The following is a 26,430-nucleotide window of genomic DNA, read 5'->3' on the forward strand; positions in this document are numbered from 1 at the left end:
AGACAAGACAGTTTGTTCCTGTTCAGTGTTTCTGTCTCTTCTTCTTTTTCCTCCCTCTGTGAAACTGAAACCGTTTCAAAGTCACAGCGTAAACAACTTTCACTCATTTACTTCCAGGCTTTTTTTTTGGGATTGGTCCAAGTTTCTTATCAAGTTTCTTAAGGAGCTGAGTCAAGTTACAAGTCGAGAGGCGAGCCGCGCAGGCATCTAGTTAAAAGGACATCTATGTTAAGAGACAAGTCTCACAGAAATCAGGTCTCATGTCCTAACTGTTGTGACCGAGGATGGACAGACAGATACAGATATAATCTGGACATGATTAAATCCATGCTGCACCGCTACACTGTGGCTGTTCCAACCCAGAGACTAACATGCTGTCTAACAGCTGTATTTGCATGATGCACATGATGCAGCATAATGCTTTGATTAACCTACAAAAATACAAACCTACAAATTTCTTACATGCAAATAAAATGTGGTGTTATCTTGGAAGTCATATAACTGGATCGATTCTATCTCATCATCAGAAATTATTAGGAATTCCTGAACAGAGCAACATTAACTCAGTGGTCCTCTGCTGCTGCTGCTTGTTTTATTCAAGCCAGCGTTTAAAGCTTGTTCATTAGAACAGGCGGGCTAATTAAAATGACTGTCGGTCAAAAGCGTCTCCTGGCTGGAATTATATTACACACACTATAATCAATCAGGCCGAAGATTCAATTTAAAAGCAATCAGCATTTGGTGGGTTTTCTCGAATCAATGGTAATCCGATGATAATTTTGACCTCGAATGTGGCTGTTCTTTATTTTTAGTCTGAAATGTTCCTGCTCCCTCTACAGACTTATGGGAATAGATGCCAGGCGTGTTGGGGATGCGCCAAATCCCTGCCATGGATTTTGCACACTACATTACCCAGGAAAACATTCTGGGATCGGATCAATAGTTTAAAGAGTGTTTTTGACAACTGTGTGTTTCTATGAGCGGCGGAGAGCGACGCCATATTATTCACATTCAGTCTTTTCTCAGCTCAGGTTTTTAGAGCATTTGCTTACGAATAATGAGAATAAAAGTATGAGCCTGGCTGAGCGCACTAAGATAAGTGGATTAATCATTTCCGTGTGGCTCTGGAAAAGAAATGAATGGTCTGATTATCAGTTTGGCTGTTTGATATCAGTTCAAATGAACTACTGAGTCAGCTGAGGACTTTTTGAGACAATACAACAGGATCTCATGGCTTGAAATGCCTCTGCTTCTATAAATACAGACTCACACAAAATTATAATTATTAGAAAAATGTTTTGAGCTGCAGCCAGAAAAGTAGCACAATGGCAAAGAAATCTAGTAAACCACAGTAAGCAGTAGTTATACCCAACGTCTCATCATGAAGAACAGTAATTATTTCTTTAGCTTCATCTCCTCGTGTAACTGAGAGCAGCCTGGAGACAGAAACGGCCCCGCGGAGTCAACAAGAACAACAGATTTGCGCCATCATGCAGACAGCCGAAAAGAGAGCCACTCATCATTACCACATTTATCATATCTTGTTGCCTAAACTGGAGTTAAGAGGCACGTCTGAGCCAACAACCACCTCTTAAAAGCTTCAAACATGCTCTTATACTGAGCTTTCAACCTCGTCCAGATCCCTATCCACCAGAAATACACGGTTTGGTGGAACAAAAATAACCTCTGTGTGCGTAAGTATGCCTCCTCCAAACATTTACAACTTTTATGAATTTATGGCCGAGCTTATCTCTCTCAAACCTCATGATAGCAGAGAATCTACCTGCCATATGCCACTGAATACAAGTCATAAATCTATTAAGAAGTGCCATGATTGGATGATTCAACTCCTACAGCTCGAGCTTCAGATGGGCAGATCTTCAGGTCTGTTGTCGTTACAACTTGTTTTGTTTTTTTAAACTGAGGACAAGAGGATAGAAGTAAGACAATCGGCAATAAAAGAGAAATTGGAAAATGGCTTCCCAGTTGCACTGAGATAAAAGCTCTTTTGGCTGCAGTGATTCAGCACTTGACCTGCTGCGTCTGCGTGTTTTGGCGACGGAGGGATGGAAAGGGAAATATTTTGAAACAGCAGATTTTTGTGCAATTTGTCTCTGCTGACTTCTGCAGAGAAAAAAAAAAAATCAATGTTCAAGTTTTGAGTGTGGACGTGCTAAAAAGTGAAGTCAGCATACTTTTAAAATCTACTTTTAAATCACAGTTTGCAGATACATCAGGAGTATGCAGTTAGAAACAGAAAAGATTCCTGTGATAATTATACGGCGCAGAGATGCTCCTGTACCTCCAGCAAGACTGACGTCATATTCACATCGAACCAGTAATCAAGTGAGTCAAGAGGAAAGAATGTAATAACGGAATAGTAGACTCTCCTTCAGACGGATCAAAACAAAAGTTTATTGACAAGATGGAGGCAAAGGAAAGCTTTACCCGGTGCACATCACAACTCATCCCACTCTCGCTCTCTCCCTGGAGAAGCATGAGGTGCTAGTTGTTTGAGTTTTTGCTTTGATCCTGAGCACAGCAGCTCAGTTTACAGAAGAGGACGGCTTCTGACTTCTACACATTCTGAAATACCACAAAATTTGTTCACTGTTGAGCATTATATCAGAGAAAACACTTCACATCTGTTCATCTAAGACGCTGGAAGCCAGACGGTCTGTGGTTTGGTCTGTGGTTTTCAAACGCTCAACTGTTTTCTCTTTTTTCTGCCTCACACTTTTTGCACATTTCTGCGTAGGGATCGACTCAAGATCTGACGCCTCAGAAAGTCGATAAAGGCTCATATCAAATTATCGCCCAACATCAACCCACTGAAAAGCGTCTTTGGTGTTACTGATGTGACCTCCGCTTTCCCACAGGTGCTGGTAACAGGTGGGGGTTGAGGGTAGAGGGGAGGAGGCCTCGCCAGCGTGGCTGGCTGCCACCAGTGGGTCGGGGCAGCGGCGGGGGGGGGATCATCTTCCGCCCAGCTGCTGATGCCCTGTTATCCCCGAGCCATTCATCACGGCTCGCTGAGAGTCAGATATGCGCTGCCCCCCGAACCCCTCCAGCTCCCAGCATTCCTCACTTTCCCCTGTGGATCTCCAGTGTTGATCTCTGTCAGGGCTGATGTACCCACACACCCCCGCCCACCACGTATTTACATGTATTTGTAAAAGCTGGTTTGAGTGTGTTTTCAGAGCTTAGCCACACGTCACTCTTCATGTCTGTCTGTATGATCTCTCCACAGCAGACTGCGCCTTTAAAATCACTACACACTGGACTTACAGCTCTTTAACTACAAACATGTATACTTTACACTTTTCCAAACCAATGAGGAATGCATGCCACACAGTTTAAGGTTTTTATCGTCTGTTTGACAGGAGTTAAAGGTCCTCTGTGGAGTTTCTGACCTGCAGCGCTATGGAAAAATGCTTTGTTGGGCAGATTCCTGTTTATTTTGTATCTGGTGCTCTAGTAGCATGTACTCAAAGATGCACAAGTGCAGAGGACTGATGCTATAACACTTACAGACACTTAGTGGAGGTAACTGGCCAGGAGATGAAGCTATGCACCAGGAAGAGGCAGAGAGGAAGAAAACGAGCCCATATAAATATGGATTCACACGATATAGGTTTCAAAATATTCCAAATCGTGTTTGTTTGGTCTAAAGGATACAAACTGAATGTAAAAATACCTGTTTTAGTTTACAGAAAAACACAGCAGGAACACTTTTAACGCAAACTCAAAGGTCATGGATTATTTTCTAAATTTCTAAAATACAGCAGCCTAGTTTGTAAACCGTACACAGATAGTATAAATCATGCAAAACCACCAGCACAACCAATCTGAGACGTTTTCCACCCACAGTGTTATGGTGCATGATTGTGGTTTGCAGCCATGATAATGACAACAATAATGTTCCTACTGTGGAGCCACTCGCAGCGATGTTTAAACTAGTTCATAATTCAGAAAAACTGGCTGCATAGTAACACACACACACAATGTTTTGACAGAAATCTTTTTCAGGAGTGTGCTGGGTGTTTGTACACGACTCTTGAGTTACTCCTGTATGTGCTTGCCCTTTGACAAGCGATTCTGTGCATAATACATCCAGCAGACTTCTGTAATCCACTGCCTGACTGGGGATATACAGTAGTGACTGATGTTGGGGTTAAGTAAAGATGAAGTCACAGAGAGAGAAGCACTAGTACACATATTGACAGGCCCTTTGGCAGGGTGGCCGGCAGTTAACTTCATGTCACTATTGATCAGGTGATTCCGCCCATCGATCGGGTCAATGCTGATGGATTGGGAGGGGAGTGAGTGCTGGAAAGGTAACAACTGGCTCACAGCTGCATGGGGAAGGGAGCAATCACTACAAGGTTTAAGTGCTGACTTTCTGCTATAATGAGAAGGTGTTTACATCCACATCAGTAAAAAATAATCATATTTAATCTTGTTTCCTTGGAGTCAGGTTCTTGCTTGCCTTCTGGTTGCCTGACATTTTGTCCAAAAAATTCACTAAGTATAAAAAAGGCTATGAGTTCTACACTATTCACCAAAAATGGACAAAAACAAACCTCAAATGAAAGCTGAGAGTCTGGACTTTAACCTCATAGTCACTGTTTCATTTAAACTTCCATTTGGGGAGTATGAAGCCAAAGCATGTGCCACTAGAATATGTAGCCAGTAATCAATCAATCATCACAGAAGGGAATCGAGAGCGGACATTTAAGGATTTCTGGAGCGATCCAATCATTATAGGAACCTCACCTGTTCCTAAGAGGCAGACATGCATGTACAATACTAACTAGAGGGGTCAGAGGTCAGGGAGCAGGTCATCCTTCAGTGTCTTGCTCAAGGACACACTGGCTGCCTGAAGGAGAGACCACCCAGTTACTGTCTCTCTCTAGCCAACAACAAACCAACCTGTCTGCAGCAGATAAACAGTCAAGACCCATAACTCTGACGGACAGAAACCAAGCCAGGCATATACAACAGATGACTGATGGAGGCTAATTTCACATGTCTAAAAGACCTTTTAAAAACCTGCATCACGAAGATGTTATGTTGCCTTGACGCCAAATCAGACCATTAAGTTTGTGCAGGCTGTGGACTTATAACCTCCTAAAAAAGAAATAAATCTCTTTGTGGAGGCATAAAAATGTCATAAAGTACATTCAGATACAGCAGCAGTCATTGCAGAGGTTTCCATGAAACTCAGAAAAGAAGACAACTGCAGGACAAACGTCTTCTTTCCATCTTCTAGCTTTTTTGACAGTTGAGCAAAGAGCAACATTTGCATTTCCCTCCAAAAAAACAAAAAACAAATGCAAAGTGGAAGTTCTACAATGGCTAACCCTGCACAGTCTCCCCAGCCCCCGCCCGGCTCTTACCACATTGTAGCAGGACCTCTTGTCTGATCCAGTGAAGTGATACGGGTCTACGGTGTTGCACCTCTGCATGTACATCTTGAACATGTTGTTGATGTGCTTCAGTGACATGATGCAGACGGCCGAGTTAGGAGTCGGCTCCGGAGAATTCGGCTTTCCTCGTGCGAAGGCAGCGAACAGTACATCGTCACCCTCCTCCACATTCAGCAGCTTCTGCAGTTCGACGTCGTTGCCCACCTTGGTGACGTGGGCTGCCTGCAGGATGTTGAATTTCTTCACATCTTCCGTTGATCGTCGCCGCCTCTTATCTGTGCTGATGCATTCGAGGGGCATCTCCACGTAGCGGCGGATCACCAGGTCTGAGGAGCACATGCGAACGATGCGGGTGTGGTAGGCCTGAGAGTCCCTGCTCATCTGCTGCACGGTGAGGAAATAGGTGAAAGGCCCACTGTGGAAAGAGTGAACGTAGCGCAGGTAGTAGTTTCCACGGAGAGATGGGATCAGGTCCATGTACGAGTGGCTGGAGAAGAAAGTGAAGCCATCTTGGCTCGTCTTCATCTTCCGCAGAGAGATGGTGTGAGGGTGTGTTCTGCTGCCTGATGTGTTTCCTAACCCGGGGATCTCAGAGTTTCCAACAAAAAACTTGATGACGTTGCTCTCCACATTGAGCACCTGAGAGCCTGAAGGGCTGACCACAACGTCCGAGTCGCTGGGTTGACCCTTGCCTGGCTTCACCCTGTCAGCGAAGCAGTAGACCTGCTCGTCTACAGTTTTCGGGCTGATGTCATCGTCCAGGACGTGACGTCTGCAAACGCCATTGTCTGCCGAGCCGCAGCTGTACAACCCCTTGTCGTAAATGTTCTCCACCACCAGGGCAATGTTGTGGTTGTCCACCCTGCCGCTGTCGCCTGTGCTGGTCAGTTTCCGGCCGCATGTCTCGTTGGCAAGCAGCGGACCCGTGTGGTACTCTGAGAGCTTCGTGAGGTTCGGAGCCAGGGCGTAGATTCGGTTCACGGCCCCGACGTAGATGATCCCATCCAGCGTCACCATGTTCTGGATGGGGAATTCTGCGGTGAACGTTGGGAGCTCGTAGGTGACAGAGAGGTTGAGTTTGTTGGTCTCCGATGATTTATCACACTGGCCCCGCGTACTGCGGCACAGGGCCCACAGCAGCATGACGGCGTGAAGCGAACCAAGATTCATCCTGTTCCAGAAATAAGAGACATGAGAAATGAGTTGGTAGAACACAAAGACCTCAAAACATTCATCATAGATATCTCTGAATAGGTGGCCTCAATTGTTTTGCGTGGAAAAAAGGCGCGATCTATGCTGAATAGGGACAACTGAAAAGAAACAAGAGAGGCATCAAAATCCCTTTTTAGACTCATAAATGGAACTGTGTCAGGGTGTGAAACCAGGGTTTACTCATTTCACCACAAGCAGTGAACCCCGCCACACTGAAGTGACTGGAGGCTTTATGGTGACACAAAGCTTTGATATCAGCCTCCTAATCATCAACGCTTCTACTTCTGATTCCTCTGACCTTAGGAAAACCAGTAGCAAGACTTGGGTGAGCATTTCTGCGGTGCTCAGCTCTGTTCCCAAGTGACCACAGCGCAAGGCAAAGCAGTGAATCACCCGGCGAGCAGGGCGACGCAACCACGGGCCTAAGTTTAGACAGCAGAAGCCCAAGGGAGCAGAGATAAACTCGATTAAAACAAAAGAGGCGGGAGGGAGAAGGCGAAGGGGAGACAGTCCCACAAAATGATAAATAACCCCAGCAACTAAATGGTAATCTGCTGGGAGATGCTTTTAGTGCAGAAAGAGGGGGGGGGACACCAAAGCATCTGCAAAATGTGTATTTGCACGCTCCCTATTTGGATGTGGTTTTAACACAATCCCCTGATAAAAAATTACAAACCAGAACGAGGCAATAACATCCAGAACAGTGGACCCGGTTTTTATATTCATGCTCAGAGTGATGCATAAACTCCCTGGGTGAATATTCTGACTGATTTATGACTGAAGTCTCACTGTTTAACAGCTCATTTGTTTAACTGCGAGGGGTCTGAGGGAGAAAGCTGCATTTGTCAAACTATCACAGCATTTCAGGAGGAAGATTTAAGACAGAACTAACAGGTGCGTGTAGACAAACTCCTCTTAAAAGTTTCCATCACACAATATCGCTAATAAGTGGAAAAGATATAAGAGTTTGAGGCAGCACTGCCAGAGGATAGTAACAGTCAGTCAAGATAAAAAAGCACACTTTAAGAGAGTGTAACACTGCATTAGGTGCAGTTTTCTTTTAATAAAGGGGGCGGTGAGATGAGTATCGACTTGTTTTGGGCTTGAATTATGAGTAATAGGGGGCACATTATTGCGCACCTGCACCAAACACATATTTACAGCACGTCTGTTTTTTCAAAAGACAAAAGGAGGTGGGAAACAGTGAAAATGTTTTCAGTTTGAGAGGAAAGTGACTCACGGTCTCAGAAAACACAAATGGGAAGCTGATAAAACGGCGTTTGGAGCCTGTGAAAACATTTGAAAAGACGCTGTGATATTGTGACCAGAGGAGGAAGGAGAGAGGGAGTGAGGAGTCCGAGAGTCTGAGAACATCTCCGCGATTTTTACGCGTGGAAATAACAGTTCGAGGGAAAAGAGAGGAAAGTCGAGAAACTGTGAGAATAATCTGAGATGATAAACTCACCTGTTAGCGAGCAACAGAGTTCCTTTAGTTCAAATCATATTCCACTGGACTCTACGAAAGCGGGAGTTTTTAACTTTCACATCAACTTTTAACATCCGAACTCCTCGCTGGGGATTTCTCGCTTCTTAATTCTGAAAAAAAAAACCTCCCACACGAAAGAAAAAAAAACTGATATTTTTTCCTCAATGACCAAACTCTGTCTGTTTCTCAGCGGTTAAACTCCAGTTCGTTGCACTCGGTTTGAAGCGTGCACAGCTCTGACTCACTGCCTGCATCCAGCAGAAACACGCTTCGGCTGCTGCCGCCGCCGCGCTCACATCTCAGACCCTCTCGTGGCGCGTAAAGCTCCGCCCCCCTTCAACCCAAACTCCGTGACGCGTCCAGGTGCTGCTCCTCAGGTCCGCAGAGCTCAGGTGAGACAGGAAAACAGCAGGAGTTGTACTGGCTCTAAACCACTAATTACAGCTAATCCAGATTAATTATGAGACGAGCTGCTGAAAGCTGCTTTTATATGTTTATTTGTATTTATTTGATGCTTTAGCTGATATGACTTCCTGCATAAATTACCTTTTTTAAAAGCCTCTAATCTGAGCTAAATGAAGATTAAATTCTTTATTAACTAACACAGAAACTGGGCTAACTTAGTGTGGAGGAATTTATCCAGTGATCCATGGTTTTACACAAATACACACCCTCTTTACAGCTCACTTTATTCAACTAATGTAACCCTGGCTGAGCTTCAAAGTGAAACAAAAACAAATCCAAGGTCAAACAGACGACATGTAGAAGAAAGTTCTCTCCAGCTTCCACCTGACTCTGCTGCAGCAGCCCGGTGAGTCAGGCCACTGGTTGTCATGTTAAAACGGCTCACTCAGCCATAAATAATCATCTAAAGTTATAAAGGGTAAACCAACTCTGTGTGTGTGTGTGTGTGTGTGTGTGTGTGTGTGTGTGCCTCAGTCATGAATCACAGCGGGCAGCACAAAAATTTCCTTTGTCCCACTTCCTGAAAGGAGGGCAGTCGGAATGAAGACTGGAAACCCTGATAACAGAGTGTGGATGTAGAATTAAAAGGTGCAGAGCTGTTGAGAAGACACACACACACACACACACACACACACATACACATGAGGGTTTATTGAGTGTGTTCAAGTGTGTAGACGAATGACCTGATGAGATGTGTGACATCTATCTCTCTGTACCTGAACCTCACTGGCTTTTAACCGTCTGCCACATTCACTCTCAGATTAAAACTGACCGTCACTTCACACAGAGACGTTTTCTGGACAAACGCCTCAGATGAATCTGCCTCTCTTAGCTCCCTGATTTCCCAAAGGAAAACACTGTTACCTCTGACTTCACACCGGAGAGCCCTTAACCTGTCACTGTGTGCAACAAAAAACAAGTAGAAATAAATACAGAGGAAACACTCAGGACAGAGAGAAATGCTGGGTTTGATTTTTGTAAAGCAAATCAGAGCTAAATCAGAACTCACAGAAGATTATTAAAGGAATATTTTGCTGTATAAAGAGCTAGTCTGGCAAACTGAAATCTGCTTACCTTGCTCCTCTAAAGTTCACTAATCAACACATCATATGTATGACAATCTGAGTACAATCAATATCTGAAGTTCACATGTCAGAATCTGTCATCTGTTCATGAACTGTTTGAGATCATCAGCAGCTTCTTGTTAAGTTATAGAAGCTCATTGTGTCAAACTCTGACACCGATGAGCCACAAGTTTCACAACACACTCAGTGTAGTCACTGTTTGTCAGGAGAGCTGTGTTTTGCCGTACCTCAGGGCATTTCTGTCACAGTTGCCAAGGGGTGTGTCTGACGCAGGGTGTGTGTGTCTGTATGTGTCTCACTGTATACCCGGGGTGTGTCTGTGTGTGGCTCCTGTGGTGGTGAACTCTGCTTTGGCTCGGGTCCTTGTCTTGGCAGAGAGCAGCAGCAGAAGAAGAAGAAAGAAGGAGAAGGAGAAGGTCGGAGCGGTGGTAAACATCACACTGCTGGCACGCAGAATGTGGAAACCTCAGTGTGTGACACAAGCTGGAGGAATGATCTGCATCCTGCAACCACAACACCTGCAACACAACAACAACAACAACAACAACAACACACGTTCTGTTTTCTGTTCCTGGCTGCACAGTAGCTGAAATAAAAGCACGATTTCTGAGTGCTTTCTGTAGAATTTGGTTGAAGTGGCTCTTTAAAAGCTCATTATGGCGCCATCTGCTGGTGAACAGGCATGAAGGGAGCCTCAGGTCAGGTGAATTCCCAAGCTACTGAGCAGAGAGCAGAGAGAGTAACCTCACAGACAAAGGTAAGAGATTATCAGGGAGGAGCAGGGCTGCACTCAGTCTTGATTTTACAGTTTCTGTCGACCACTGCCGTGCACCTAAACCTGGTCCAGAGGAGGTTATTTATCACCTCCAGGGTCAATACAAACCCTGGTTAACTGCTGACCAGGACAGTAAACTCTGATTGATGCTCCTGAGCCATCAGATGCTTTCATTCTGCAGATGGACTCTCCACCTCTTACGGTTCCTTCAGCTCACGGACAGAGTGGTGATTAAGTGTGTGCCGCCTCCCTCACAGCGAGCTGTGTATCTTCATGGACAGGCTTCTTCAGCAGGATCATTACAGTTCATGACAGATAATGACAGAGTGGCTCATAAAGGGTGACATGAAAACAGGAGGTCGAGGGAGGAGTTTTCAGCCGGTGCTCTGGTTTATACTGTGTTAACTCTTAACGAGGGAGCAGGTCAGTGTCTGCTGACAAACACTGCTCACTAATATTAAGTATAAACAGTCTGGGCTCTCCAGTGTGTGTACGATTGGAAAAACACTGCAGTTAGATTTTTCCAGGCGAGGAAAAGTTCATCCAAACCTCACCCGTCTCAGATGAATTAACTCCCTTCATAAGAACAGATCTCAAATGACTCTGGAGCAACTTCATCAGCTGTAAATATCTGTAGCTCCTACAACACATGTATTTAATTCTCAGAGAGCTGAAAAAACAAAAAACAAACACTCATTTTAAACAAGTTTAAAGTGTATTTTTCATGACAGAATAAAATATCTGGGCTCTTCTGATTGTTCAGGACAGCTTCCTTTGCTTCAGAAAACTTAATTAATTCATGGTGAGATTCTTTTAGAAATGCATGTCTTGCTCACTGGCAGACATATTGTTTCCTACCTAGACTGAACCCTCATCACCTCCTGGTTGCAGCCGCGCCACAAGGCTGAGGCAGAGATCAGTGCGCCCATCTTCCATTACCTGTGTGTTAGATAAAGACACTCCTAATGAAAGAGGAAACCACAAGATTACCATCTCATATGTCACAGGAAATGGTTACAGGCAGACTAGAAAACTGTCAATAAGACTCTGCTGCGTCTGTATCTGCTGATCTGGACTGAGTCACCACAGCAGCTCATATGAAGTCCCAGTGAAGGCCATCAGTGTGTGTTATAAACCTCATTCAGGAGAAACAGGTTGAGATTTTCAACATATTTCTCATTTTGTGCAAAGCAGATCATTTTGATTCACTGCAATAAGACGGTGGTTTTTGCTCATTCCCTGCTGAAGTAGTCGAAATGACTCAGCTACAGATTTATAGACCAAATGTCTTTGTTCTTTGACTCTAGTAACTGTAAACCCCCCCACCCACCCTTTTCCCTTTTGACCTGCTGGCTCTGTAATGTAATTAATACTAAATCAAAAAGTCTGCGTTCAGTTTGCAAGCTCGCTCCGTTTCCATTTCCCTCTGTTGTGTCACTCTCATCTTGTTAAACAGTTTATGTGAAGCCTTCAAGAGCTCTTAAACTCTCCAGTGCTGGTTGTTTATCTGTGGATGCTTTGACTAAAATAAACCACAGTCAAGCACCAGTGAAATCACAGCACAACATCTGTACGTTTGTCTGTTAGCGTAGTGTAGTGTTCCTGTTACCTTCAGTCTGAGATCCATCACACTTTCATTTTATAAAAGCTGATCTATAACTGTGCAGAACTTGGAGAGGATAGAGGAAGTCCTCCTGTTGATTCGCTGGGCGCCTTTAATTCCCCTCACTTCCTGCTTGTCTTTGTTCTTGAGTCTTTGTTTTTAAAGGAGATACACAAGTCAACTTTAAACAAACACATTTTGTTGTCAGGTATCGAGACCAAACACAGATGCTAAAAACATTTTCACTTATCACCCGTGTTATCGAGCGCATAAAATCACGCATTATGTCTCCAGGTTGTTTTGAAACGCTCAGATGAAGGAAAAAGCCGAGCAGAAACATCTCAACAAATGAAGATGTCACCGATTCGCCCTTTAAGATTTATTGTGTTGTGTGTGTTTTCTTACGCTCTAAACACAGATGTGGTAAAAGTGACGTATCATTTCAAAGAGTGTACTGAGTGACGGAGAACCAGGTGTGCCGGGGAGGGAGGGGGGTGAACATCTGTAAAGGGCTGGTGTGGTGAACACTGAGCCGGGGGGGATGGATGTGCGCCAGCCTTCCTCTAACTTGGTGTCATAGCACACTTCATCATTTGCAGTATGCACTGCTGCAACAGCTGAGAGAGCGAGAGGCCAAAAATGATTCAGATTGTTCCTCTGAAAATGTTGGATGTTGGATTCTTTCCTTTGTGTGTGTGTGTGTGTGTGTGTGTGTGAAGTCTTGTTTTCACTACGAGCCTGGTTACAAAGGAGCTTCTGTAAATTTATCAATGGCTAAAGCACATTTAAGAGACGGGAGGGAAAAGAAATCCTATACAGGACAATGACGGCGTTCAACACAGCGAAGCATTACAAATGTGGAACAAGGAAACTCTGTTCAACAGGAGGTCGCAGAAATCATCAGAGGTGCCACAGACAAGCTCACGCAGATATTTACTGATTAACATCCATCAGCATCCTGAGATTTATCAAGTGAGGGATCATTTTTCTCAGCTTGTGTGTTGTGTAATTTCCCCTCAAGGAGCTCCAGAGAAATGAATTTAGCTTAAACAAGGTAGAGGAAACCTGATGTAAAGATACAGCAGATTTCACACACACTGCTCTGCAGGGAAACAGCCAGGAGAACTCGTTGCGTGTGGGGTCGAGGGTAAACCAGGACAGCAGCAGCTTCACCGAGGAGAACACAGAGGGCAGTGTGTGAGATTTCACTCAGAACTGAGTGTTAACAACAGATGTCTGTTAGCAGGTCGCTCCTCTGGACAGCAGACTAATGTGCAGTCAGTCAGCGCCCACTCATGGTCGGGAGTCATCAGCTGCAGGCCGTCATAAAGATGTCAAGCAAAAAAGACTTTCAGTTTCCTTCACACGTGATGACTTACTGTATTTATCTTGAATAAAAGAATAAAAGAAGACATATGGTTGCAGAAAAATAGAAAGAAGGGAACTGCTGCACAGATATAAAACATCTTTTCCTTATGTGGAAAATTACCAATGAATCTAAATTAGATTAAAAACATCTCTCCATTAACTAACCTGCCCAGGAAAGTAGTATGAATGGCAAACACCACAACACCACACAAGTAAACACCTTTAAACCTTTAAAAGGTAGCAGACGTTTTCTGCTCAGGGGTCAGGGCTTAAAAGATTTCACCTAAACAAAGCCGACAGAGCCGAGGTGACGTGAACGTGAAAGTATCCTCTCAAGCGCTGTTTCCAGGGAAGGTGAATGTCTCTACTCGATGTATTTTGACAGCAACAAATCACCCAGAATCACAGAGGACTCTGTGTGTGATCCATCTGCCTGCGAGAGACAACAGCTGCTGATGCCGCTGCCCTCCAGGTGCTGTTTATGTCACCTGGTCTCTGTCTTTCCACCGATGAACACTGCTGACGACGGCTGAGTCATCCTGACCCGAGGAGGAGAGGAGAGACCGGACGTCATGTTACATCTGTTGCTATCTCACTTTTTAACCACAGGGTGCTTGTGCAGCTAACAAGGAGCAATTTAGCAGTTCTCACTTTGGAGGTGCCCGGCTTGTAGTGATTCATCTGACGTGGGCAGATAGATCAGTCAGCACTCATGGTAATATCAGCGCTGATTTATTTGTGTCAGAAATAACTCCTCTGCAGGAGTCTGGTTTAATCTGTAGACAGAAAACAATTCAGACTTCCTGTCCTGTCCACTGAGAATGAAATGATAGGTGACACACCACCACTGGTCTGATGCTATGAGCTGGAGTCTCAGTTAAAGGAAATTAGTTTCAGACAATAGTGTGTTTCCAACATTCTGGCAACAGTCAGGGAAAAACCCTTTCCTGTTTCACCCCAGGTCGATAAAGAAAAGCTTTTCCTGTTTTGGTTTAGAAGAACTTGACCGACCTGCACAGAGTCCTGACCTCAACACCATCCAGCTGAGAACCAGGTCTTATCACCCAGCATCAGTGTTGGACCTCCGGCTGAAAGGGAACAAATCTCTGGAACACCTGAGCGCAGAGGAGAGGGGTAGAAACGTATTCATGCACCTGGTTTTGGAATGAGGTGTTTACCGTCCACATGAGTATTTCTGACTTTATTCCACTAGAGGGAGCTGTCGTATTGTAAGAGCTTCACTGGACAGGACAGGTTTCCACCAGCCTCAGTCTCAGACGTGCAGAGATCTTGCAAAATCCCTGCTTACAAATATCAAACCCTGGACTTTATCTTCAGGAGAAGACAGTTTTTCTCAGATAGTTTGGTTTAAAGAAAAGACCCGGAGTCCTGGGTGATATCTGACAGATCAGACAAACTCACCAGCTCCACACGGAGCAGCACTGAGCAGCAGCAGCTGCTGGTTGCTCCTCACCCTGGTTGTATCAGGTCACAAGTGCCACAGTCCAGTGGTGTGGTCTGTGTGGAGGTAACAGAGGCGTCTCTGTGTTCTCTCATCCTCCTGTTATGTCTGCTTCAGTCACTGGAAATTTCCCCTCTGCAGAGAGAATGGAGTTTTTGCTGCGTCCTGCTCAGTGCGTCTCTGTTGTGGTCGGATCTGGCTGAAGGATAATGATGCTTGAGTGTCTGAGTGGTCAGACTGTCGACCGACTCTCAGTCTGTGTAAAACCCTCTTTAAGTTTTAGTTCTTCTGGGTGTTCAGTGGATTCCACAAGCTGCTCTTCTCTTCTATTTTCAACCAGATTTCCTTTCTCCTGCTTTCTTCCTCTTTTCTCCAGCATCTTATTTGTGATTTAAATTCACCTTGTTGAACTTTATTTACATTATTTAGTATACATAAGCTCAAGGCTCCCATTTGTTGTCTTTACATTTGTCATTTACAATAATTTTGAATGTATTTCCATAGTGGTCGAGGACCTTTGTCCACCTGTATCAGATGTTCTCTGTCTCCTGCATGATCAAGTCATAGTTCCTGACTCGTGGCTTTATTATTAAGTGTAAATAATCTCTTCCATGTGCTGCACTCGGACTCTGATGATTCTGGAAATGTGAGCACTTCCTTAACTTACCTAATCAAGGCCACTCAGCTCAAATGAAAGGAAATGTTTTATACAGTGATATTCTAGACTTTAGTGTGCTTCAAAGTTTGTGACGACACTTTCCTGATTCGACATAACAACACCCTCGTCCACAAAACCTGATCCATAAAAAAATGTTCCAGTTAACTGAGGAAGAACTGGGATCAAATCCCTGTAGCCAGATTCCAAAAACCTGTGGAGAGCCTTTGCCTTTGGTTTTAAGACGACCTGCTCAGTCTCACATGGATGTGAACTGACCACAGCACAGGTTGACACAAACCTCGGAGGAAGCTTTAAACCGCTCGTCTTGTGCCTCTTTCTCATTGTTTCCGCTGTGTCCTTGAACACAACCTTCGAGTGATTAAAACAATGACCCATTGTTTAACCAAACAGACTCATTCTCAGTGTGTTGCTGCAGAACGACACAGTTTATAGTCAGGCTGTGTAATTATGTGCCTGCTCTTAGTGTAAATTAATTTGAATACAGTCGAGAGACTTCACTCCAGCCTCATGAGCATTGCCCAACAGTTTTATTTGTTTATGTAACCATGGAAACGCTGTGCCAGCTTTGGAAAAAAAAAACAAGCCTATGAGCAACACTGCAGGCATTAGGCCTTCCTGACACACACTCTGATACAGATGCTGCAGAGGTTTTTGGAGGGCAGCTGGAAATTAGACGCGTTCTTCTTTGTTCTTATGTATTTTTTTCCACGGGTGAACGAAACCAAGTATCTACGGTGATTCATTACACAGTTAGATTTGCTATGACTCATTATCACAAGTGAAGAAAACGAACAAAAAATCCACTGTCTGACTTTCATGGAGAGGCACACAAAACATAAACAAATGAACACTGGATTATATTAAATTTTAATGTGCACAGCGTTATATTATACAGTAAAAGCAAAGGAAGGGAAAAATCATTTTTATAAAAATATCACCTTTTGAGCTTAAAATTCTCATTTCAAGAAACAGGTGCTGTGATATTACCATCCCTGTGAGAAGACAGCAGGTAGACTGAAGGTGACGGAGTCAAAGCGAGCTTAGTGTCTCTATAAAACATAACCCCCCCACCCCACCTCAACCCCGACCATCCCTGGGGTGGGAGGTATCAGTTTGATGCTCTTTAGCATCGTGTCCACAGTCAGGAAGCAGGGCAGCAGAACAAACTCAGGGGAAACCAAAACAAAAATTAAGAAGACAAAAAAAAGGGGGAGGGGGAATCACACGTCCCACCTCACATTGTCTTTATTCCAATGCATTAACCTGCGTAAGTACCACAGTGCGCAAGAAAAATCTCCACACACACGCTTGGAACTGCACATCCTAAGTGCAAAGTGTGCAAAAGTAACCGTTAGTACTCTTCTACCTTTGCTAATGAGTCATATAGAGAGGAGATTTTCACTAGTGCTACTCACTTACAATACTTTCCCATAGATTAGTGCACTGGAATGAGGCCATAGCTTGTAAAGTCTTATTTTCTCCATACAGTACAAACAGGATATCAAAACAATGGCACTGAAATGACCCCCTCAAAGTTCTTCATTTTCATAGTGTAGGGAAAAAAGCATTCACTACAGAACTATGATCATGTGCATTTAAAAGCATTGAGCTTCACTGAAAAAGAAAAGGTCTAACTTGGATTAAAAAAAAAACAAAAGAAAATCTTGTCAAATTCAAAAGCTAACATTCTCTGTCACACAGTCGTGTCATTATGAGGATGATGGTGATGAAACCTGCACTGAAACGTTTTCTCGTTTTGAGGCGGAGGTGAAGTAAGAAGAGAAGCTGATGCAGAGAGCGAGCGAGCACGTCAGAGATGCAAATCATTCCTGCATCGTCCGGTGCTCGTGGCAGGCGTGGCGGTGGTGGACGGCGAGTTGCTGGCAAGGTGACGCAGGTGCATGCAGGAACGAGGGCAGGTTCAGTGTGTCAGACTGCTGGAAAGCCGGGCGAACAGGAGGGCGGCGGGGGGGTTGTTTTTTTTTTTTTTGGTTTTTTTTGGTGGGTGGGAGGTCGTGTGGGGCCGAGGGAAGAGAGGGGGGTGTTGCTGTGCTGCTCGGCTCATGGGGTTGTTTTGTTTTTGCTGAGTCAGACAGAATTTGGCAGCGGTCTGTCTTTCTCTCTGCTTTGACCATCCCACCATCCTGCCCTGCCCACAGGCTCCGAAACAAACACAAGAGAAGGCAGTGATACACTCTGACATCCCCTCCTCACATGAATGAATCAGTCAGAACTGATAAGCTCTCCACAGACACAGTAAAAGGAAAGACTTAACTAACAGAGAACAGATATGGAGCTCGGTTGCCTGCTTGACAAAGTGAGGAATAAAAAAAAACTATGGAACAAAACAACAACAAAAACCCAGGAGAATGACCCTTTGATTTCCTGTGCCCACCCGTTTGGTTACATCCAACACTGGAGAGAAAAAACAGATGGAGGAAAAGGGCGTGGCCAGGTGCCATGTGACCACGCCCCTTCACCTCCAAACACCCCCCCCAGATCTGGAAACATCCCGCGATCTATTCTTTCGTCTTCTTTTCTGCTCTGACTTTTCCCTCCGTTGGTGTTGCTTCAGCCCTCCCATCCTCCCTCCCCTCTTTCCGTTAATCCTCCTCCTCCTCCTCCTCCTCTTTTTGGACGCTACACCTCCTTGGTCATGCGGACTCGGACGCTGCTGAGGCACTTGCCCATAGCCTCGAACAGCGGGTCGCAGAAGGTGTGCACGCAGATGGAGTAGACGCGACTGACGCAGTGGATCTCGATCAGGTAGCTCTTGACACAAGGCACCACGGCCCAGATGTGCAGGAAGGACAGGATGGCGAAGAAGATTCCCCAGATCAGTGCCAAGGGGATGCCGACCAGCGCCGTCAGCAGTCGGTAGCACCAGTACTTGGTGACGGTGAAGGTGGTGAAGCTGGCTTTCCACACACCGTCGAAGCTGTAGGTCCCTGCAGGTTCGGCAATCACGTCCTCAAAGTCCACCTGAGGAGGAGGGAAGAAGAAGGAACGGTCAGAAAACGCTGGCAAACACACTTCTTCAGCTTTAGATCAACGGTTCTATCGAGTCAAGGCTCTAGGAACCTGTTTTCTCAGGATTCTGGATCTACATAAAGATTTCTCACTAGCTGAGGAGGGAGAGTCTTGGTGGAAAATGTGATGTTTTAATTTGACCTCCCAGGCAGAATTTAACGATCTGAATCTGCCAGTGTCAACCGCGGCGGCGTCGCCTGGCCTGGACACTCAGAGCTGTAGAACCACAGATTCGTTCTTTAGCCTCAAATAAGTCTTTGAGCTGTTCATCAGTATTGATTACTCAATGATTGGAGACCAATTAGAGAGGGTTCACAGGAAAATACGTGGATCGTACTTTGTGCATCCTCCTGGCTAGCAACACCAAATTAGCCTGGTCTCATGGAAGATAGCCAAAAAGTTTGATGTTTTCTGGTTGTCCTATGAACAGTGATAACACCTGAAAAATCCAACAGCGTCAGCTGCTTTAAGTCTTGCTAATACTTGAAAGGAAAAAGGTCTGAGGCAGAGTAAAAAAAAACTGTTTCAGATCATGTGAAAATGCACTGAAAAGGTCAAGACTGAGCTTGGCTATTAAACCGAAGGTCAAATGACTTCTGAATCATTTGCCACATGGGTTAGTTAGTTAGGAAGTTACAGTAATCACATGACTGGGTGGGATGGCTTTTTATCTGTCCATGTATGTAGTTTAAAAGCACCAGAAAAAACAGAGGAAACAGAGCAGATGGTCCCCTGTGACAAAAAGTATGAAGGTCACGGAGGACAGATCAGCCTTTCATTTACCAGACAGAAGCAAAATCCACTGACAGATGATAGTGAAATTATAAAAAAGAATTGTAATTTGGGCGAACAAAACCGTTGTGCAAACCCAGGACCTCCACATTCATAGCAGACTCATCCATCCACTGCCAAGAGCGTTTCACAACAGTGCTGCTGCAAATGAAACCATCACACTGACTTTACCATCCTTCAAATCTGAACTCATTATTTCCACATTAATCAGCCGCTCCGCTCGCAGCTCGCTGAGATGGAGGGTGGGATTCCTGGCAAGATTTACACCTCCTGTCGCAGTGACTGGTACACAGTCTAACCACCAGCATCTGCCCCGCCCAAAATACTGATTACTACACACACTATCTGTGTTTGCTTTCTGCAAATCATCAGAGCGTCTCGAGAACATCCAGATAGATGGATAAATAGATAAATAAACAGGCGTTCCTCTGAACCAAAATGGACAAACTAAACAGTCCAGTTTTCAGCTGTTTTTAGGTGAAACAGTGGCCACAGTTCAAGCAGATGTAGCTAAGAGAACACCATGTCACTGTTATCGATAGATCTAAATAATTTCCAGGCTGAACCCAGCTCCTAGAGGCTTTTACGTCTGCTGCTCTAAACACTCGGTGTGTGGTACGTCGTCGCCGGGAAAAATCCTGCGGTTCACGGGAAATGATGTGTTTCACATTTCTGGTTCGTGCGGAGTAAACAGGAGGAAAACAGCACGGCTAGCGTGATCAGCAGTACCGCCCACAGTGTTTGACTGACAGGTGATCTGTGAGACCCCCTCCTCAACCTCCCAGGACATTTTGCTTCTCCAAACACATCTCTCAGGCCTTTAATGGGACGGTCCCTGCAAGTGTCTGTGACCCTACCACTGCTGCTGTTGAAGGAATGGAGGTAAAAGTGGCAACTCACACACTGTAAACACAATGCAGACTCACTCTCACCCTCTCCACCGGCTTCTGAGCAGCAGAGTCAATATTTATTTTACAGTTACTTGGAGACATGTGTCCTGTCTAACAGGGCAGCGGGGCTACTGACGGCTAATGGCTGTGATACCAGTAACTCACAGAGATATTATCCATCGGCACAATGATGGTGAAATGGAAGAGTGAAGAGCTCCACTCACACTATCTCACACACACTGACAGCTGACATGGAGGAGAGGCACGTTACGTTTCACTTTTACCAGATTAGATCTTTGGAAATGAACTTGACCTGTTCATCGACTGATGAAATGAAGATTATTCTCATCGTTTAAATAGAACAAGACTGTAAAACTCTCCATCTTAGTTAGATTGATGCCTCTCTGTTAAACATTAGCCAGCAGCTGGTTAGCTTAGCTTAGACTGGCACAATGGCTGGAAGTGAAAGGAAGCTGATTCTGTTCAAAGGTCAAAGATTCAGCACCTCTGAAGCTCAGTAATCAACATGTTATATCCTGTTTGTTTAATCTGTGCTTTTTACACTGTCTTAACTAGAAGACTATTTCCAGTCTTTATGCTAAGCTAAGCTAAGCTAACGCTACATTAACTGCTAAACAAATAAATTGCATTTCTGATATTGACAGCTCTATTTAATACTCTAAGTATGCACAATATTATTTGTTATAAACTGTAATCAATGTATTTTCTATATCGTTTTCTTAAGTTCATAATTTAAAAGCTGTAACATTTGGTGAATGCAGATCTTAGGGTTTAACTGCATGCCATTATTCATTATGTACGGATAAATACCATGTTTTTCCAAATCCTAAAATCCTGGATGTCTTACTTTGGAACAGAGCTCTTCAAACATCCCAGCAGAGTTACTTTTTTTTTTTTTTTTTTGCCTTGAAACAGCAGCGTGTAAGTCCAATTCTTTTCCTCCAAGCTGCAGCATAAAGCCTCTCTCACAGCACCGACTGGCGGAGCTCACTACAGCCTTATAATATAAATCTGACTGCAGCCACAAAACCAGCGTGGCGTCCATTTAATTTTTCCACAGCTACAAATTTTAAAGTGGACCCACTCTGCGCCAGTTTCCAGAACTTTGATTGAGACTAAATGAGAGCCTTCTGCAGAGCGGCACAAACACAACCACAGCAGGATGGCGGAGAGTTTTTAACTTCATGAGGTGAAGTTGTTTGTTGCTATTTTCTTTCCAGCTTTTTTTTTGGTTTGTTTTCTAAATACTGCTGTGTGTGCAACATTTTTGAGGAAAATCATCAGCATTATCTCAGGTTTGGTACTTCATATCCAGTCCTGTAAAACAAGCAGCATCTTCAGCTTCAGCAGCGTCAGATGAACTGACTGGAAAAAAATCAATCTCTCAAACTGCACATGATACCTTTGTCCAACAGAAACTGATCCAGACAGTCCTCAAGAACTGGTGATTACTGAATGAACAACTTGAGGAGCGACGACCAAATCAAAGCATGTCCTGTATGAAAAGCATCAGAACATACTTTGTGCTCTTTTACTGCAGCAGCTGAGCCACAGAGAGAAGCTCTGTCAGAGATTTGATATGAAACAATGGAGTCTCAGGGTCGACATGTGACCAGTCGGCAAGGCAACTGTACTATTGAGTAAATAAGGCGATGTGCTATTTCCAGAGCTCTATCTTCAGGCTGTCAACTATGCTTGAATAGACAAAGTGGGTCTCCGGAGGAGAAGGTCAGAGTGTGCTGCATTAATGGACTCTTTTGTTGGCTTGAGGGCTTTGGTAGTCGGGGGAAATGTTTGGTTTGGTTCAGGAGAGAGATTAGGATGATTGGCAGCAGAGACGTACGTGATCACCGCCTGTTTCACAGATTCAAACAGGAGAAGTTTTCCACCCGACATAATTTAATTCAAGTGTTTGTTTGGTTCAGAAATCATCTTCACAAAGTAATGAAGTGAGCTCGAGTTTCTATCATATCACCTCTGAAAGCAAAGAGGTGAAAAAACGTCAGATTTATTCAACTCATCACCTACTTTAATGAATATGTGAAAAAAAACTTTCTTGGATCCTTTTGTAAAGATAGAGCGAGAGGTTTTTCTAGTTTGCACCAGATGTCTCAGCCCACAGAGGAATGTCTGATAGTTTAGTTGCGATAAAAGGCACAGGAATCGTTAACACTGGAGGAACAACATTAATAAATCTATGATCAACAGTCAACCAATCACAAGCTCTGCAGTCTCAGAGGGCGTGTCTCATTCCTTCCAGTTTCACCTTCAGGACTTTGGATCTGCTGCCGGAGCTCAAACTTCTCACAACTCCCTCTGAAAATGTTTCTCCAGTTGGAGGCGTTTTCACTCCAGCTCCTCCTCTCTACTACATCAAGACCCACAGCTTCTCCAGAGGAAAGAAAATCTCTCTCTAACTCCACATGCATGTCAGTGATGGAACTCGTTTGATGTGGCCAGGTGATTGAGGCCAGCTGCAGCAGCTACAGGAGAACAGCTTGTGTTCCTTTGATTGCAAGAATGCAGTGTGTGTGTGCAGCATACAGTATGTCTGAGTACACACACTGCACATATTTACGTGTGTGTGGTCAGGGTGGATTGCAGAATGAGGGTTGCTGGAAGGGATTCCCTGCCTGTGCTTTTCACTGGGGCACACCAAACACACGCTTCCACTTGGCAGAGCTGCTGCATTGACCTCAAAGCACCTCAGAGCCACTGTATACAGCACACTGTAAAAACTATGGGCTCAGAGGGAGGCGACGAGCACCTTTGGCTTCTTCACGACAAAAAACAAAGTGTGTCAGAAGTTCTTAAAAAATACTGCTGGGGCTTGTTGAGGGGATATGCTGTGGTTAGTATTCAGATGGAACAGTATTCAACTTCTCTGTAAAGAATCTAAAAGCCACACTTAAAGTATGACATGAAATGATCATATTTAGTTCATGTAAGTGGTATTTTAATGTGTAACTGGTGGAGCTGCAGCTTTTCATACTGAGTGTTCTGTATTATAATTCTTACCATAGATACCTGAAGTCTTTCTCTGTTAGTAACTGTTATGTAAATATAAATCTTTGATTAAGCAAAAGTGCATCAATCTCCTCTCCACCTCTCCACCTCTGCCTCTTAACGTTTCCTTGCAGCAGTTTTTTGATTTTTTGCAGTGTACTCGCATGTGATTTCAGATAATTTCAGCAGCGGTCTGCTGAGTTGATTAGACTGAGAGGGGTGGGCCAATCATAAAGCTGCATTCTATTCTGAGACTGGAAGGAGAGTCTGACTCACTGTCACAATGGAGGAGGACTGGGAGGGAGAGAAAGCAGAGAGCGGTGGAAGAAGTGGAGACAGCAGAGAAGTAGAGACTGAAGTTCACTTTCTTAAAATAAAAGAAATAAGAAATAAAAATGACATGAAAATCTCAGTCTTTGTTCCACTTCAAAGAGAAGATGTTATTCAGACTCTCTGTCAAACTGTCCATGTGGCAGAGCTGGAGGAATGATGCAGAACTGCTTAACACTCACAAGCAGCAAATGTTAATCCATCACATTTCACATGTTTCTCACATGTGAAGCAGCAGGCTGCAGAAATCGGAGCATGTGGTTTTCAGCCACTGCACAACTGATGAAGATATTTACATCACTCAATCACTCTATCTACTCTGCTGATGCGTCTCTCTCCAATCAACAGGGTCAGTACTGTCAGACTGTCACCTCTCATTTGGAAGCAGCCAATGAAAAGCAACACATGGGTATTTGCTACTGACGCAGCTGCAGGAATGTAGGGAGAAAGGGAGGGAAGGAGGGAGGAGAGATGGGGAGTGGTGAGGGATATCCCCTCTTCTACTTGGGTGTTTCCCTGTTTTAATAAGGCAGAGTTCAGGCATTTCAAAGAGCTAAACCCCTCCTGCCCCACGCAGGGAGCTGTGTGACCCCGCTCTGATGTAAAAACCCTGCCCCAGCTGGAGAAGGGGGCGGCCGGGCTCAGGCAGCTGCTGCTCCGCGCTGCCATGTAGACGCGTCAGGTGGCTTCCAGCGCACCACTCCTCTCCTCTGCCGCTGCGAACTCTCTCCCTGTGCGAACTCCTTTAAACTAAATAAACACTCGGTATTTATGCGGTCAAGCTGCTCTCTAATGGAAAGAATTCTTCTCCCGCAGCAGCAAGGCGTGTGCATCAGGGGCTGTGGGAAACGTGTGTTCCAACAACAGGAAATTCGTAATGTTTCCTCTGTCGGAGCGAGGATGTTCACGTTTTCAAGCCCGCTGCTCAGGCAGACGCACGGGCATCTGTGTGCTGTTGTATCGCCTGAATGAGGGTTAATACCTCTGCAGAACCTCTTCCTAATACGGGAAAGTCCGTGAGGAGAACCACAACTGGAAGCAGAGCGCGCGGCTGTGCGCAGAGGATCTGAGTGCGCCTCTGACGCGCACAGCCGCACAGAACAGCAGCCTGACAGCTCAGGCTTCGGCGCAGTTTATTTCACTTTACTGTGATTGTCAAACGGCTCCACGCCGCAGAAATAAAGAGCAAACTCTACAACAGGTGTCCTAATGACGTTATGGTTTCAGGTGAAGCAAAACAGAGAGAGAGCTCACAGCAGCTGCGCGTTCCCCCCAAACTTAAAGCTCAAAAAGTGAACAACCCTCCAGGTTTCACTCACCTTGACAACGTCGTCGTTTATGTGTTTGGGGTCCCGGTTGACCAGGTCGATCTCTTTGGTGTGGACGTCCTCCAGCGTCTTCTCGTTCAGACTGTCGTTGTCCATGTCTTTATTGTTGGGTTTGTATATGTTCCCTTGTTTTCGGATGAACGGCGAATGCGGATACTCCTGCGAGGATCCGGAGGAGGCAGAAAAAGAAGAGAGTGAAGAGGAGGAGGGATAGTGTGCAGTGCGCTGAGAGGGAGAGAGACTGGAGCTGCGCGTTACCAGCCTGCCCCACAAACAGGGATGGGTTTAAATGAACCGAGAGTGAAGCACCACACCCCTCGAACCAGCCGCAAGGGGTCCTCACCACCCATACAGAAATCTAATATCCTGACATACCGTTGATTCAACATGTACCTGCGAGCATGGCGACAATTTGAAGAAATGCGTAAAAGCGCATTTTCCAAATAAGAACGAATTCTCCCTTTGAGGCGCGATTTCTGAATCTGTTTCTGACACTTCTGAATAAATTCTGGTTATTCACTGTGTTTGTAAACTGACTTGTGAATATGTGGTGAGATTTGATGGTAAAACATGCTGGGTTTCCGCGTCCATCGCTTTAAAAAGTGTGTGCGTAAAGACTCCTTCGGTCCCCTCAGTCTCACTTTGAGTCTTTCAAGCGCACCCTCGTTTTTACTCAGCATCAGTCAGCGTTAAAACACGTGCGTGATTTCTAACTGAGTCTCACATTAGAGGGAATTTGCGGGTTTACCCTCCTTTGCGCTTTTACGCACGAACTGTAAACTTAGATTTGATGCGTAAAACAGTAAACGCTCGGTCTGTTAAAACCTCGCACTCTCGTGTTAATGCATTCTGAATGGGTCTTCACATTCCCTCACTTGGCGCAGGAGAAGTGTTCATGACTAGGTGCCAGAAAAAAAGAGATAACGTCAGGAACACATCATAATTCCCTTCATCAGTGCAAATATGAGCGAAAATAATCAGCTACTGGGAGAAACTCCGTGTCAGCTAAAACATTTCACTAAAAATGCCAGTGGCAGTAAAGGAGAGCCATACTCTACCTCCTCTGTCTCGCCGTCCTTCAGTCCTCCTGTCATGCTGCCCTCAGGTTTGAAGAGATTAGCGCGGTGAAACAGACAAGAAGACAATATAGGAAGCCGAGTGGGAGGCGTGGAGGCAAAGTGAGAGGACCGGGGCTCTTCTCAGGGACCCGTGATGATCTAATTCCTGCCCTTTTCGCCGAACGTGCGCGGAATTTAATGCCAGAGCTGCGAGGGAAACCTCCGGTGTTTCCTCTGATCCCGCAGAGCGTCTCTCCGCAGCCCGGGAGTCACCTGAGAGCAGAGACAGGAGAGCCACCGTGTAACCTGCCCGGCCGGAGGAGAGACTGACTGATCTCAGACTAAAGAGCTGCTGTAACTAGCGTGGAATTACTTTATTTGGGAATCAAGGCAGAGTATAAAAAGCTTTTT

At 44.9% G+C, this 26,430-nt stretch overlaps 2 protein-coding genes across 2 annotated transcripts in view; both read right to left on the reverse strand.

Moving 5' to 3' along the window:
- Nucleotides 1-8,393, reverse strand: part of met (MET proto-oncogene, receptor tyrosine kinase) — a 55,322-nt gene extending 46,929 nt beyond the window's left edge. The window contains exons 1-2 of the mRNA XM_018692503.2: nucleotides 8,107-8,393; nucleotides 5,400-6,600 (exon numbers count right to left, since the gene is read on the reverse strand). Coding sequence (XP_018548019.1) covers nucleotides 5,400-6,599 — 1,200 coding nt within the window. The 5' untranslated portion in view covers nucleotide 6,600; nucleotides 8,107-8,393. The remainder of the gene's footprint in view (nucleotides 1-5,399; nucleotides 6,601-8,106) is intronic.
- Nucleotides 8,394-16,415: 8,022 nt separating this feature from the next.
- Nucleotides 16,416-26,430, reverse strand: cav1 (caveolin 1). Its single transcript, XM_018692515.2, has 3 exons — nucleotides 26,020-26,430; nucleotides 24,953-25,120; nucleotides 16,416-18,546 (listed from the first exon to the last, which is right to left on the reverse strand). Exons 1-3 carry the CDS (start codon nucleotides 26,053-26,055, stop codon nucleotides 18,205-18,207), a joined length of 546 nt encoding a protein of 181 aa, XP_018548031.1. The 5' UTR covers nucleotides 26,056-26,430; the 3' UTR covers nucleotides 16,416-18,204.

This window comes from Lates calcarifer, linkage group LG10 (assembly GCF_001640805.2).
Source record: "Lates calcarifer isolate ASB-BC8 linkage group LG10, TLL_Latcal_v3, whole genome shotgun sequence".
In the NCBI taxonomy this organism is placed as follows: domain Eukaryota; kingdom Metazoa; phylum Chordata; class Actinopteri; family Centropomidae; genus Lates; species Lates calcarifer.

What these genes read in the sequence shown, in the direction of transcription:
- cav1 (XM_018692515.2), bottom strand. Translation starts at nt 26,055, where the DNA reads ATGACAGGAGGACTGAAGGACGGCGAGACAGAGGAG. An exon ending in AGGACGGCGAGACAGAGGAG is followed by an intron (nt 25,121 to 26,019) that starts GTAGAGTATGGC and finishes GGATCCTCGCAG; the next exon opens with GAGTATCCGCATTCGCCGTT. An exon ending in TAAACGACGACGTTGTCAAG is followed by an intron (nt 18,547 to 24,952) that starts GTGAGTGAAACC and finishes CCTCCTCCTCAG; the next exon opens with GTGGACTTTGAGGACGTGAT.